We start from the raw sequence: 14,473 nt of genomic DNA on the forward strand, positions 1-14,473 counted from the left end.
TATATATATATATATATATATATATATATATATATATATATATCTTTCAATCTCTCCATCCTCCCACCTCTGTCTCATGCCTATGAATCAAAATGTAAAATCTCAGTTACTGCTCAAATTCCATGCCTGCCTCTCTGCTCTCATGTTCTCTGTTATACCATAATGATCATACACTCTAACTCTCCAGAGAAATTCTGCAAGCCCAGTAAATTTTTAAGTTGCCTTGGTCATGGTATCTTTTTATAGCAGTAGAAGAATAATTAAGACAGTATATGATAAAACAGAAATAGATGGTGTATGTGTAGACCAGACAAGTTTGAGTTAGAGTTCTATCAGTGGGTAAGATGCTTGAAATGTGTACACTCTTAGAATTTAACTAAAGACTTACACATTCATTAATCCACAATTAATGAGGAAAGAACTTGAGACTAGTTAGGTCATGAGCCTCAGGGGAAACTTACTACTACTATTATTCTGTTAAATGGGCTTAGTAATAAAACGACTCCTAGTGACATATTTCCATACCCAAAGACCACTTAACCCTCATCAGAGAAGGCTTTTTGTCATGCTGTAGAGAGAAACTTACACAGAGATCTACAAATGGACAATATGAAGAGAGTAATAACCTTTGATACACTTAGCCTCACACTGACTGTATCACATACTGCCCTTCAACACTCAGGGATCCATGCATAAAGAGTGGGAGAGCCAGAGATTGTGGACGCCAAGACAACCAAGATACTGATAGAGTTTATGTATGAACTCACAGAGACAAAGACAACAAAAACAAGACCTGTGTCAAGCAAGAGAAAATCCTAGTACAGAGATGGGGGTGGGCACAAAGTCCCACTTAACAAGAAGCTACGGATGGGTGCTGAGAGAGTAAAATCAGTTTGCTTCAGTGGAGGGACACAAGCAGGATCAAACACTCCAGGGCAGGCCTCATAGCAGCAACTGGCTAACAAAAAATGGACACAATGTTCTTTAGTATGTGTTCTTTTTGTTTTTATTTTTAAGAGGGAGAAAGAGTGAAAATTTGGGTTGGTGTGTCAGGATCTGGGAGAAGTTGGGTGAGGAAAGAATATAATCAAAATATATAAAGTTTTTTTTTTTTTAATAAAAAAGAACTTACTGCTTGGTCTCTCTAAGAATAGATATTTTTCTGCTTTTTTACCCCATTTTATTTCCATGCCTTTTTTCTACTTCAAAGGCATTCTACAAATACAGCAGCAGTAGCTATAAAATCCAGCAATCAACACGGAAGTCAATTATTTGAAGACCCTCAGAAAAGATCCTATGTTCCAAGCCTACCACCAATTGACCTGCCTGACAGTGCTATGAAAAAAAAAATCTTTTTTGGGGAGTGGGGGCTTGTCATTATTTAATCTGCCCTAAACCCTAAAGATTGTTCATTGGATAAAACCAAGTTTCAAGGATATTGTACAAAATAGTCAAGCTCATGTTCCAGATTCCAGCTGCCTGTCTTGGTACTATCAGCTGCTCTAAACAAGAGCCTTCTCAAAACTAGAGAGATCTAAGAATGAGATGTGTGTTGAGAAGTCTGAAGCTCTCGTAGTTTCTGGGCATCAAACTATAAGTCAACATAGATGTGTGTGAGAGTATGGGTTCCCAAAATGATCTGAGGATTCAAAGCATGTCATGTCGTTAGCAAGGGTATTACTGAAGAACTAGAAGTTTCTAAAGCAAAATGTGTTTCAACACTCTCACAGAATTACTCAGCAAATGACAACTTGTCAAAATGTGCACTAACTGGTAACTAAGCTGTCAGGTAGAGGTCCTAAATCCAGCAGGGAATAGAGACTTTACAGAGTTCATCCCAGTAAGTCATCAAGGAAACAAAGATCAGCTGAAATTGCATCCACAGCAGATAGCAACAACAGCGGAAACTGTGGAAATCAGAGTTCGCAGATGTGGTACTTTATATGAGATCTTCCTCATTAGTCTTGGATGTTTGAATACCTGGTCTCCAGTTGGTAGCTCTTTTCTGGAGATTAAGAGATGTGGCCACTGAGATCCAGCTTTGAGGTTTCAAAAGACTTACACTATTTTGAGTTAGGTTTCCCTGCTCCTTGCTTGTGGATCAAGATGTGAGCTCTCAGCTGCTACTCTGGCACCATGCCTGTGCTTCCCACTGTGATAAGGTTGTACTTCCATGTCCATCCAGAATTATAATGCTAAAATGAACTCTTTTAAAAGTTATCTCAACCATGGTGCTTTTTAACAGCAATAGATAAGTAGCTAAACAGCACATTATGTTATTTTCATGTCTAATGATTAATAATCCTCACACATGCACAAAAAGGAAGTATTATCCATACATAAGAAAAAGACCTAGTAGAAGCTCTCTGATAAAGCCTGCATAAGACTTTAGAATGGATATTATAATATTTTCAAAAGCTAAAAGAAACAATTTTTAATTAGAATGAGGAAAAAGCCTCAACAATAAAGAAATAAAAATTATAAAAATAAGGACCAAACAGGATATCAGAGTTTAGAATTAATACTCAAAGTTGCCCAGCTAGTGTGGTTAATGGAGATCAAGACTCAAGAGTTATACTGGAATGAAATGTTCACTATAAGAGTTCAACTACATATTTACATGGACAGAAAAATAAATAAATAAAACCTCAAAAGTATATCAGCTGAAATTATTTAAGAATAAAACAATAAGAAGAGAAATGAGCACAATTTCAAAAACTCAAACCACAAGTAATCAAAAATAATTAAGTTGGAATGAAACAAAATGAAAAAAATGTGCTTCAAGAACAGACATCAAAACAGTTATAATTTATATTAGACTTGCAAATCATTTATCTGACAAGAAACTTATCTTAGAGTTTGAAAATAACATAGAACAATAAAATTAAAAGCTTATTTAAAAACATACAATATCAAAGTAGACATTACATTAATGAAAATGAATGAATGAATAATAAGCAGATGTAAAGATGTTTAACATCATTAGAGATCAGAGAAATATAGTTTAAACTGATAATGCAATACAAGTTCAGCCTGTTAAGGTGACTATAATTGGATGAGGAGTAAATAAGAACTGGGAGAAGAAAGGAGAGAGAAAATATAATCAGAATATTTTGTATGAAAAAAATCTGGTTTCAATAAAAATAATATGAATAAGGTAATCACAAATATTCATAAGAATATCGTGAAATTGAAATCTCCATATATTGCTACTGTAGATTGGAAAAGTGTGATTGCTTTAGAAAACAGTTTATATGTGCTTTCATATATATATTAATTTATGACATATATATATATACATATATATATGTTTATATATATATCAATATCAGAGCAATGCCACTCCTAAGCACATAGTCAAGAGAAATAAAGACTCAAGAGGCATAAGAACATAAGCATGCACAATACTCACAATACACCATCCATAATAAATAATAACCCCAGTGGGAAAACTCAAATATTCATCTACTGATAAGTAAATTGTGGCATGTCATAGCCATGAATTTGAAAATTTCCAGCAAGTAAATAATGAAGAGAAGGCTCATGAATGAGACTAAAACTTTATCCTACATGGGCAAAGCCGAACAAATGTTCTCTTTTTCTGACATGGTGAACATACAAGTCTTGAATATATTTATTCAATACATAGTAAGCACCAGGTATAACAAATAAACTGGGAGACAGGAAGCTTTCAGGCACCATGGCCTCAGTATCACAAATAAGGAAGTATACTAAAACCAAGAAAATTGGGCCATAAACCTTCAAATGAAGGGTTGCAGCCTGAACTTATACTGCAATATTATTGCTAAGACAAAACTGTGTGCCTTTAGTAATAGTTTAAGCCCTATTTTATATTTTTAATGATAACAATAATAATAATAATAATAATAATAATAATAATAATTTTTACTAAGGAAACTATATTACATTACATTCTTCTCCTTAATGAAGGAAGAATTAGGGTGGGAGAGATAGCTGAAATGTTATGAGTATGCTACTCTTACAGAAGACCTGGGTTGGAGTCCCAGCACACAGAGGCAGGCCACAGCCATCTGTAACTCCAGTCTCGGGGGATTGCTACCTTTCTCTGCCTCTGTGAGCATCCATGTAGTTCACAGACATTCAGGAAAATACTAATACCCGCAAAATAACAATCAATAAAAATTACAAAGAAAAAAATGAGGAAGAGGAAGAAGAGGAGGAAAAGGAAGAGGAAGAAGATGATGAAGAAGAAAAAGAAGGAAGAGGAGGAGGAAGAGGAGGAAGAGGAGGAGGAGGAAGAGGAGACTTAATCAGCAAAGAGGGAGAAATCTAGCTGAAGACTTCAGAGGTATGGATGGAATTAAAATGTGACTTTCCTCAGAAGTAGTCCTGTTGCAAACACATCCATTCCTCTCCTTTGAATTCTTGAGACAACAAAGGTCTAAATGCCAAAAGTATTGACTCTATTTTTTTTGAAGGATTGAGTAACTACTAACCTGCTTTCTGAAAATTCTGCAAAATCACTCTGAAGTTCAAACTTGAACAGAACTTCTCCAATTAGATACCCATTAGAAAATGCCTTTGCAAATGACTTGGGACCTGAATTTTAAAACATTGAAATAAAATAGTAAATACAATGTTAATTTGTAATATATATAATCAAACAAGCATCAGCAAACATGACAATACAATGTCTTGAATGTATTTATAGTAACATCTTTTAATAACCAAAGTAAAAGATTTAAAAATAGGCATTAATATCCTCAAAGGTAAAGCAGTAGTTGATAAAATTTATTTAAAGTAGAAAGTCATTTCCAATGAACATTAAACAAAACACAACACAGTTAATAAATAACCTTAATGTGAGAACAACCATCAAGATATTGTATAAAACTGTGCTTTAAATACTTTAGCTATGTCTTCAACCTACAGAGATGCACATTCTGTCCAATAGAAATGGAGTCTGAATTTTTAAAATACAGATTTAATTTTGACCGCTAAACTAGTGGCTACTTTACTAAAATCATCTGTACATTTAAAAACAATCCTTCTTGAACACAATGAGATCCTATTTCATCACTACCCTGTTTATATGCAATGGAATGATGGTAATATCGCAGGACAGAGTGTTCTCAATGGAAATAAAAACAGCTAAGAAATAATCTTAAATATGTTAAAAATCTGTAGCAGTTAGTGTAACACAAATGAAAATGACTTGAGATTTCATCTTTCCATAATCAGAATGGTTAAAACAACAACACAACTCACAACAAGTACAGTTGCTGGTGCTGGCGCATACATCAGGAAAGGCAAACCCCCAGTGTTGCAGAGACTGCAGACTGAGGCAGCCACTATATAAAATGGCTTGGAGGATCCTCAAAAATCTTAGCATATGTCTACCATATGACGCAATACACCACTCCCTGGTGTATTCCTGGAGAAGTCCACATTCTGTTCCACAGATCCTTGCTCATCAGCCGTATTCATCCTCATGCTACTCACAATGGGCAAGGAAATGGAGATCTTCAGCTGATGAGTGGATGGTGAGAACGCGGTACATATAAATGATACTCTATTCAGAGGCAGAGAGAACTGAAACTATGGGATTTGCAGGTAAGTGGATGAAACTGAGAACTACTGCTGGACCAGAGAGACAGACATCACTTGTTCTCTTTTACTCTTTCCTTAAAAATGTCCTCAAGTGTGGGTGCAAAGAGGGTGGTAATAAGGGAATGAGGCTCACAGGCCTCACTCAGGGGATTCTACATTGCTGTACATATTTTCACATCTGACCCCAGCACACAATTTTACATAAAGATTGATATTTGTTTCTCATGGTACTTAATAGTCTGAATTTTTAGGGTGATTCAACATGATAGCACTTGTTATTTAAGGTCATTTCATCAGAAGTGACAAGTTTCGCACTTATTAGTGGCCTTGAGTAAGCTTGCCCTTGAGAGACCAGCTTGGCCCTTCTTTTACAGCTATTCATACAGAACATGTTCATTCAAACTTGATAGAGCATCCTAATCAGTCGTACCTGTCCCTATGATATCGGCCTTAAGGAGCGGACACCTCTCAGGGAAAAGTTCATAATTCACAGTACATATTACCTCCATGAAATAAGCTTGTATTTCCCAGGCAAGGTATCTAATGTCCTTACTTTAACATGGTACCATCTGAAGAGCCAAGAACTGTGTGATCATTGGCATGATCTTGCATTGAAGGGTGCTTTCATCTTCTCCTGACTGTTGCCACTTTCTATGTCCCTGGAGGTTTCCCAATGCACATCAGAGCTGACTCTGCTCACTGAGTCTTTGCTGGCTGCCACCACTATCCTCAGTGGGTCATTCTATCTCTACTGTCAGTCACACCTTTGTTTCTGCTTCCTCCGTATTCACTTCTCTAAGTCATCCCTTTCCTCTTAGAGCTTGACCCCCACCTCCCACCCTGCTTTTCTTCCAGGTCCTAGGCCTTTGGGGTTGGATTCAATTTTTAAGCATTCTGCTTTCTTTTCTCTTTTTCTTTTTTTTTTCCTTGAGACATTTTTTTTGGTTATTTTATTTATTTACATTTCAAATGTTATCCCCCCTTCCCAGTTTCTCCTCCACAAACTCCCATCCCCTCCCTGACCCCCTTCCTCTTGCTCTCCACCCACCCACCCCCACTCCTGCCTCATGACCTTAGCATCCTCCTACACTGGGGCATCAAGCCATCACAGGACCAAGGCCCTCCCCTCCCATTGATGCCAGATAAGGCCATCCTCTGCTACATGTGCGGCTGGAGCCATGGGTGCACACTGCTTTCTTTATAGAAGCTGTTGCTCCATCTCTCTCCTTGATGCTCTCCTCTATAGCTTGCATTACATTTGTTTGGATCAATCCAAAGCCTGGGGCTCATCCCATAAGTAACTAGCCTATGGATTAATACTGTTCTAATACCCTTGATATAGCAGATAAATGGTCAGTAGCAAAGGATTTGCTACAAAAAGTACTTACTTAAAAAATAAACTCATAGTCCACTTCCTCTGAAATGGCATGAAATACTAATTATGAATCTCTGGTAGAGTGTAAGTCAAAGGAAGAGTAACCAGTTATTTGTTTGACTGGCAAGGTAGCTTATAATAAAAATAATATAACACACTGTTCAGCAGATTTTCATGCATACAAGGCTACAAATTTATTGTGAGCTAGATAGGCAAGAATGGTTATACTGGGTTAAAAATCCAGTGGATGGGAAGAGCAACAAAGAAGACTGTACAAAATGGAATAAGCAGGAAAGAATGCACTCAAGAAATGAGGCAGAGAAAGGAAGAGGGAAGCAAAGCAGAGACGTTAGAGATATGAAGACTACGAGTAGACACCCTGCCCACAGATTAACAAGATGCAACCAGTCAAAACGAAAGCAGGGGACAGCAGGAGAGGATAATTCAGAGAGACACAGAATCATGAGACAGGAAAAGCATTTCTCCCCATTGTTTCATTACTCCTTTCTCCCCACTCAGTGTCACTACACAGTGTGACTAATTCCATAGAAACCACATCCATAAATCAATGCACCACCAGCCAGCACTTCCTATGTGAAGAAGTAACAAGTTTCCTCCAGGACAATGAACAGTCAATACTATAAGAACTGTGGTGGGGCGCTCTTCCATCTTTAACTCAGATTATTTTTCACCTGGGATAGAGGCTGTTTAGCAGGAGCTCGACCCCCACCTCCAACCCTGTAAGCCACAGACCTGGTCCTCATCACTGAAACTGGCATTTGGCAAAATCTGTGATGTGATCCTCTGCAATATAGATGTCTGTCGGGCTCTAGCAGCAGGTGAGATGGCCATGTGCTTTTCTATCAACTTGGCCCAGAGCTAGTTGGAGAAAACACTTAGAATTATCTATAGTCCCAAGTGGCAGTGAAGGATTCGGAGGAAGGGGCTTTGCTTTTACTACTGGTCTGTGTCTACACACTTAACCCTACCTGCTTCAGCAGCAATAGTTTTTAATATGTAAAAGAGGAAGGTTGACTCCTAGTCCATAAAGAATTATTTGAGAATTAAGTGAGACATTGCATGAAAAGCACACGGAATCATGGCTGATCCAGTGTATTCAGTGATGGTTTTATTGTCAATATTATACTCTTTTAAGAAGATGTGTCTTGTTAGTTATACAGTCTACTCACTCAATAATGATGTTACAGGCACACTTCCTCAAAGAGGATTTCAGTGTTCAGAAAGCAAACATTGGACACTACCCCGAAACCAAGATGTGAGCTCATTATTAGGGACAGTTAGAATATAATAATACTTTGACCATTCTGATCAAGCCTCTAGAGTCAGTTAATTTTTACAGAAGGATATTGAATAGTTTGCCTTCAATGAAATAAATAAACATTAAGAAGCACCATAATACTTTCCATCAGATATTTCAACACAATAAATAAAGGAGAAATTTTAGAGAATCCTAGCATTTTTGTAGATAAGACTGGAACCAATGCCACTTTGTACACAGTGCTCTTTAGACCTTTATGATAGGATCAAAGATCCTGTTTACATCTCAAATTCATGTTGGAAACTCTAGAAAATTCACTTTCCTTTGGAAGAGTTCAAGGCCCCCTCTGGCAGCTGGGGAATTGCCTGTCTCTAAGAGGCCTTGGCATTCTGTAGAGCCAGCCAGCACTCACAGGAAGACCTTGGCCTTCTTCCTTGAGCATAGCCAGTTTCATAGCATACTAAAGGTAGATCGGGATGGTTTGTGGATCAAACAGCAAACCTGGTCTTATATCTGAGTTCAGACAAAAACCAAGAGACCGTCCAAAACACCAGTGGGACCAAACATCCCCTAATATGGCCGGTATTAATGAGGGCTCCTTCCTTACTGATCACAGCTCTGCTCTGCTTGTTCTCCCTGTTGCTAGGTATGGCATTAAGAAATACAGTTACATGTAAATAAAGAAAATATCAAAAAAAAATAAAAAAAAAAATAAAATATGTTTCCATAAAAAAAAAAAAAAAGAAAGAAATACAATCAGAGAATTTCTGATTTTTTGAAAGGATCCAACTTAGGGTAAAGCACTGTTTCCAAGAACCCTCCTCAAAAACAGCATTAGGAGCCTGTCCTTTCTAACAGAAAGAGGTTGCACACTTTGTCACCTTGCAACCACTCAACAAAACAAAACAAAACAAAACAAAACAAAACTAGCTTCATTCAGCTATAGCTGTGTCCTGGGGCTTTTTTTTTTTTTTTTTAAATCTGAAGTGCAATCTTAATCTCTAGGTCATTGAAGTTCACTTAAGAAAGTACTTGGTGCCATTGTTTTCATGAAACTCTGGTCTTAAAACCTTCAATATGGTTCTGGAGAGATGGCTCAGCAGTTAAGATCACTTCTAAAGGTCCTGAGTTCAACTCCCAGCAACCACATGGTGGCTCACACCTATCTGTAATGAGATTTGATACCCTCTTCTGGTGTGTCTGAAGACAGCTACAGGGTACTCATATACATTAAAAAAAAAAAAAACAAAAAGAAAATAAATATTAGATCTGGTTCACAGGGTGCTTGCTGGTTTTACACTTACTGATAAGTTTCTAGTGGAAGGAATCATCTGCATTTTAATAAAGAAAAATACAGATATATTGTTTTCTACCAGAAACAATACGGTTCTTAATGGTCCTGAAGCTGAAATACCAGAAAATGTGTGGTCTCATGACACATTGTAAGAGAGGATGAGATTTAAAGACAGCCAGTTTAATGTCCTAGCTGCACAACTGAAAACCAAGCTCTAGTAAGATATGAATTAGTTTAAATATCAATACACCAAAGAACTACATAATTTCTTGTCTTTGTTCAGTTTATGTTACTGTAGCAGAACAGAACAAAACAGCTACTTACTTAAAGTTTTTCCTCTCACTTCTAAAAGTAAAAATATTCAGTGTCAAGACGTAAGAACTTGGCAAAGGCTTTCTGGCTGCATCACAACAGGGTGCAAGATGTAAGTACAGATGTGTGCTTAAGATGGACACGTCTAGGGAGGAAAGATATCTCTTCATCAGGATTGCAGTCCAAGAATAACTAACCCTGCAATAATGGACTAACTCCATGAAGGCAGATCCCACAAGACCTAAACAGTTCTTAAAATGTATCACTGTGAGGACCATAAGGAAGGCAATTACATTTCAACATAAGTTTTTTGGAGGAACTGTCAAAAGATGTTCAGTAAAATCCTAATACATCATAAAATATGTATTCAGTAGGGCTGTTTATATAGCTCCATTTAAAAAAGTAAAACTTGAGATTGAACACAAATAAACTTACAAAAAGTGTCTAAATAAAGTATATCCAGCTGGGCAAAGTGGTACAGGCCCAGTAATCCTGGCACTTAGGGACTGAGTCAGATGCATTGCCATGCATTTTAGGCTACTAATGACGGGGACAGAAGACTGTGTCTCAAGAGGCCAACAAAATAACCAATAAAGAATGCCCATAATGCTTGAAGCAATTCTCAAGCACTACTAATATTGAACATAGAAAGAATAAACTATCTATTTGTGAAAACCCAACTATAAAAGATAATGAACAAGGAGCTTATTTCTTAAAACACAGAATCGAAACATTTAATTTTAAAAATATGTAAACACCATTCTTTGTATGTATTGATTGCCAATGCAGCAATGTACTGTAACAATGGAAGAATTTACAATGACTGAAATTTCAGGAACTTTTAGTTATAGAAGGAAACTAGAGAATGCTTTCAAAAGAGTGTGTCTTTCATAAGTGTCATGGGGTGGGAAGCAAATATAATCCAATCCCTTTTTCATCTATATATTGATGAAGTGTGTTCATCAGAAATGCAATAGAAACCAAGCATTAGCTTGATTTGAAGATTATTCTGATGCCAGATTATTTCTAATTGGTAACAGCCATTTGATCAATGAATTTGCTTTCCTCTGAGTGTGTCAAGGCAAACAAGGTTATATATCATGTTAATTTTCCAATAATACATAGTTTGGTAGCCTTCTCCCTGTAAGAAATTGTCCCACATAATATAAAATCTACAAAGATTGGTATCATAGAATTCTGAAGAACTGTTTTACAAACCAAGCTTCTTCACTCACAAGGCTGAGGCGCTGTAGGTATAAGCTGCCTTCTCAAGACACAGTTTGATCAAAAGTCCCCCCATGTGCTCCCATACATGTTATGGAGTATGTGATATGACAGGAGCTATGCTGGGCTAATGTGAGAATTGGGAAAATGTTAAAATAATGCTTACTGAGCACCTAGCAGATGTTGGGTAATATTGCAACTGATTATTATCAATAATAACCCGCCATCTTCTCAAATATCCATTAGTTTTTACTTTACTTGGGATAAAAATACATAACAATAAATGATAATTCAGAGATTATTATTGCTATTTCAGCTATCATGACATAGATGAATTTAGTTCCTGAATGTAGCTGTCTTTTTAGTGCGCCTTTGATAGTGTTATTAATAATGTTTATGACCACAGAAGAAATAAAAATGCACATAATTAACTTGCTTAGATTTTTCGATTTATCCACGGTCAGAATCCAAGATTCATGCACCTTTATCTATATTCCTCTTTATGATTAATCTGATCTATACAAAGGTTTGAAGCCATATATCTTAGATTGGCTTATTAATGCTGAGGAAACGCCACGAACCAAAGCAAGTTGGGAAGGAAAGCATTTATTTGGCTTAAGTTTACACATCCATAGTCCATCACTGAAGGAAGTCAGGAGAAGAACTCAAACAGGGTGAGATCCTGAGAAAGGAGCTGATGCAGAAGCCATAGAGTGGTATTGCTTACTGGCTTGCTCAGTCTGCTCTCTTACAGAACCAGGATCATAAGCCCAGGGATGACCCCACTCACAAAATGGTCTGGTCCCTTCCACATCAAGCACTAATTAAGGAAACACCCGACAAGCTTGCCTACAGCCAGATCTTATAGAGACATTTTATCAACTGAGGCTCCCTCTGCTCTAGCTTGTGCAAAGTTGACATAAAATTAACCAACACAGTATATGCCATTTATGGAGACTGTTTTGCTATAGCATGCTGGTGCCCATTTGCTCTTAAGGAAAATGCACTCATGTCTCCTAAAAGAGAGGCAATGTTTATTCTGTAGAGTAACTGAGTGTGGTGTTGGGGGAGATAGCTCAGTGCATAAAGTACTTGCTTTGCAACCCAGAGAACCTAAATTTAGAACCCCAGTATCCAAAAGTTTGGTATGTTGACATATGTCAGCTACTTCAGCACTTCATGTATAGACAAACGTGCACTTGAAGCACACCAGCTAATTCATTTACCCAAGACAAACCCAGGTTCAGTGAGAGGATGTGTTTTAATAATTGGGGTGGAGAGTATAGAGGAGGATTCCTTCTAACCACCTCTTCCACCTACATGTACACACATAGATGCACACACACATACACTGAAATACAGCACAGAAATATAACATATAATATAGTAAGAAACGAGTAAATAAATAAATACCTCAGAGCACTTTCAGAAGATCTTTATACATCATTCATTATTTATTATAAAATTAATTCTTGTAGTGGATGGCAATTAACTGAGAACTAGACCTACAACTAGACAATATGCAGAATGAGAGCCTTTGAAGCCCTTGGTCCTAAATGATGTATCTTTATTAGCTTCCTCTCCTCTTCTTCAGGCTCAGGGCTCAATGCTGAAGAGAAGGTGGCATGTTTGAAGAGCCAGAAGTGGTGGGGAGACTCTAAGGAAGTAACATTTACCAGACACGAGAGGACCGAGGCACATATGGACATACAGAAACTGTGGCAGCATGCACAAGACCAGACAAAACTCTCAGCATGGATAAGGAAAGGTGGGCACCGATTTCACCCTTAACCAAGACGCTGATTGTGACTGATAGCTACTGGAACAGGGAAACTATGTCTTCTTTAATGAAATGACACTGGTTATATCGATAACAAGCCAGGAATGGCCTCATGTTAAGTTACAGCTGGCCTCACTAAAAAGATTCTATGGTGTGTGTGTGTGTGTAGTCACACATGCACATGCATGCATTTTTGTTTTATTAAGTAATATGAATTAGGACTGGCAAAGGATATGGGAGAAGATGGGGAAGGGGAGAAAATATAATAAAAATAATTTTCATGAAAAATAAAAATAAATATATTAAAATTTAAATTGATGGGCATAATAATACATTTCCATATGTCACAACAAAATAACTATCGAATGCAAATTATCTATTTGTATAATACATTGCATTGTAGTTTAATACATCCTATTAAGTTATACAACTAAGCATTATTTCCAGGGAAAATGATTCATTTAAATATATCTTATTGGAGGTTATTAGGTTTCATTGGTTAGATTGGAACCTTCCTCTATTAAATTAATCAGCTATCTAGGGACTCCCAAGTACACACACCTGCCCAAGTGGAAGACAACTGTTATCAATTGAGAGTATTGGAATACCTTTTCTCTGCTGTTGATAAGCAAGGTAGTTCAGGACCTAGCTTCCAAGTTAATCTAAACATCAATTGACTTTGGATGTCTCTTGAATAAATAGAGATTATTTTAGTCTTATCAAGGCACTTACATGGCCACTTCATCTTGTTCTACTGTTTCACAACAAATGGACTGAACCACTCTTAATCAAACACTAATAATCAATCCCACCTTTGCTGTTTAACCATCTGTGAATTGACTTATGTTTTGAAACCTTATAACTTGGCTAGGAGGCTAAATGGTTAAAGTTCAACACAAAACAAAACAAAACAAAAAACCAAACAACCAACAAAACAACAACAACAAAATAAACAAAAAACACCCAACTGGATGATAACCCTTAAAAATGAGTTTAAATGGATGCTTAAAAGGAAGATAGATTGATTAATGGATATTAATACATGAATATTCTTAATTCTAAGTACTAATATAGAATACAGTGCTTAAAAGCAAAAGTCAAAGATCTAGGCTTATATATACTAGCTCTACATTCTATTAAGTGTGTATCCATGACTAATTTCCAAGCATCCTCATTATTATTTATGCTTACTTTTATGCTTATTTTTAACACCAAATAAGAAAACTATTGAAATAGTCTACATTATACGTATATAGATTTTTATAGCCTATAACCATTAATTTTCTTATTATGTCAGTTATATATTCTATGTAGTATATATTTTATACTTATATTACATATATAATTACATATTATAAATTATATGTTTATTTGAGAAAATAACTCTTCAAAGAGTCCATAAAATATTTTATTGCAAAAGCATACATGTTTTAACTAGAAGTTTTTTTCTTATTTTTTTTTAATGAAGTTTAACTTCCACTTTTGAATTTCTTATTTCAATATTATGTAGAATTTTCCTTTTAAAACTCTAAAAGCAATACAAACTCAATCCAAATAATGGAAAAGCATGAAGGATATATATATATATATATATATATATATATATATATATATATA

At 36.2% G+C, this 14,473-nt stretch overlaps 1 protein-coding gene across 2 annotated transcripts in view; it reads right to left on the reverse strand.

Annotated features, from left to right (window-relative positions):
- The window catches only part of Spef2 (sperm flagellar 2), a 182,379-nt gene that overhangs the window by 165,551 nt on the left and 2,355 nt on the right, over positions 1-14,473 (reverse strand). For both annotated transcript variants that reach the window (XM_031360243.1, XM_031360242.1), the window contains exon 2: positions 4,479-4,581. In XM_031360243.1, coding sequence (XP_031216103.1) covers positions 4,479-4,581 — 103 coding nt within the window. The remainder of the gene's footprint in view (positions 1-4,478; positions 4,582-14,473) is intronic.

This window comes from Mastomys coucha, unplaced genomic scaffold (assembly GCF_008632895.1).
Source record: "Mastomys coucha isolate ucsf_1 unplaced genomic scaffold, UCSF_Mcou_1 pScaffold8, whole genome shotgun sequence".
NCBI lineage: Eukaryota > Metazoa > Chordata > Mammalia > Rodentia > Muridae > Mastomys > Mastomys coucha.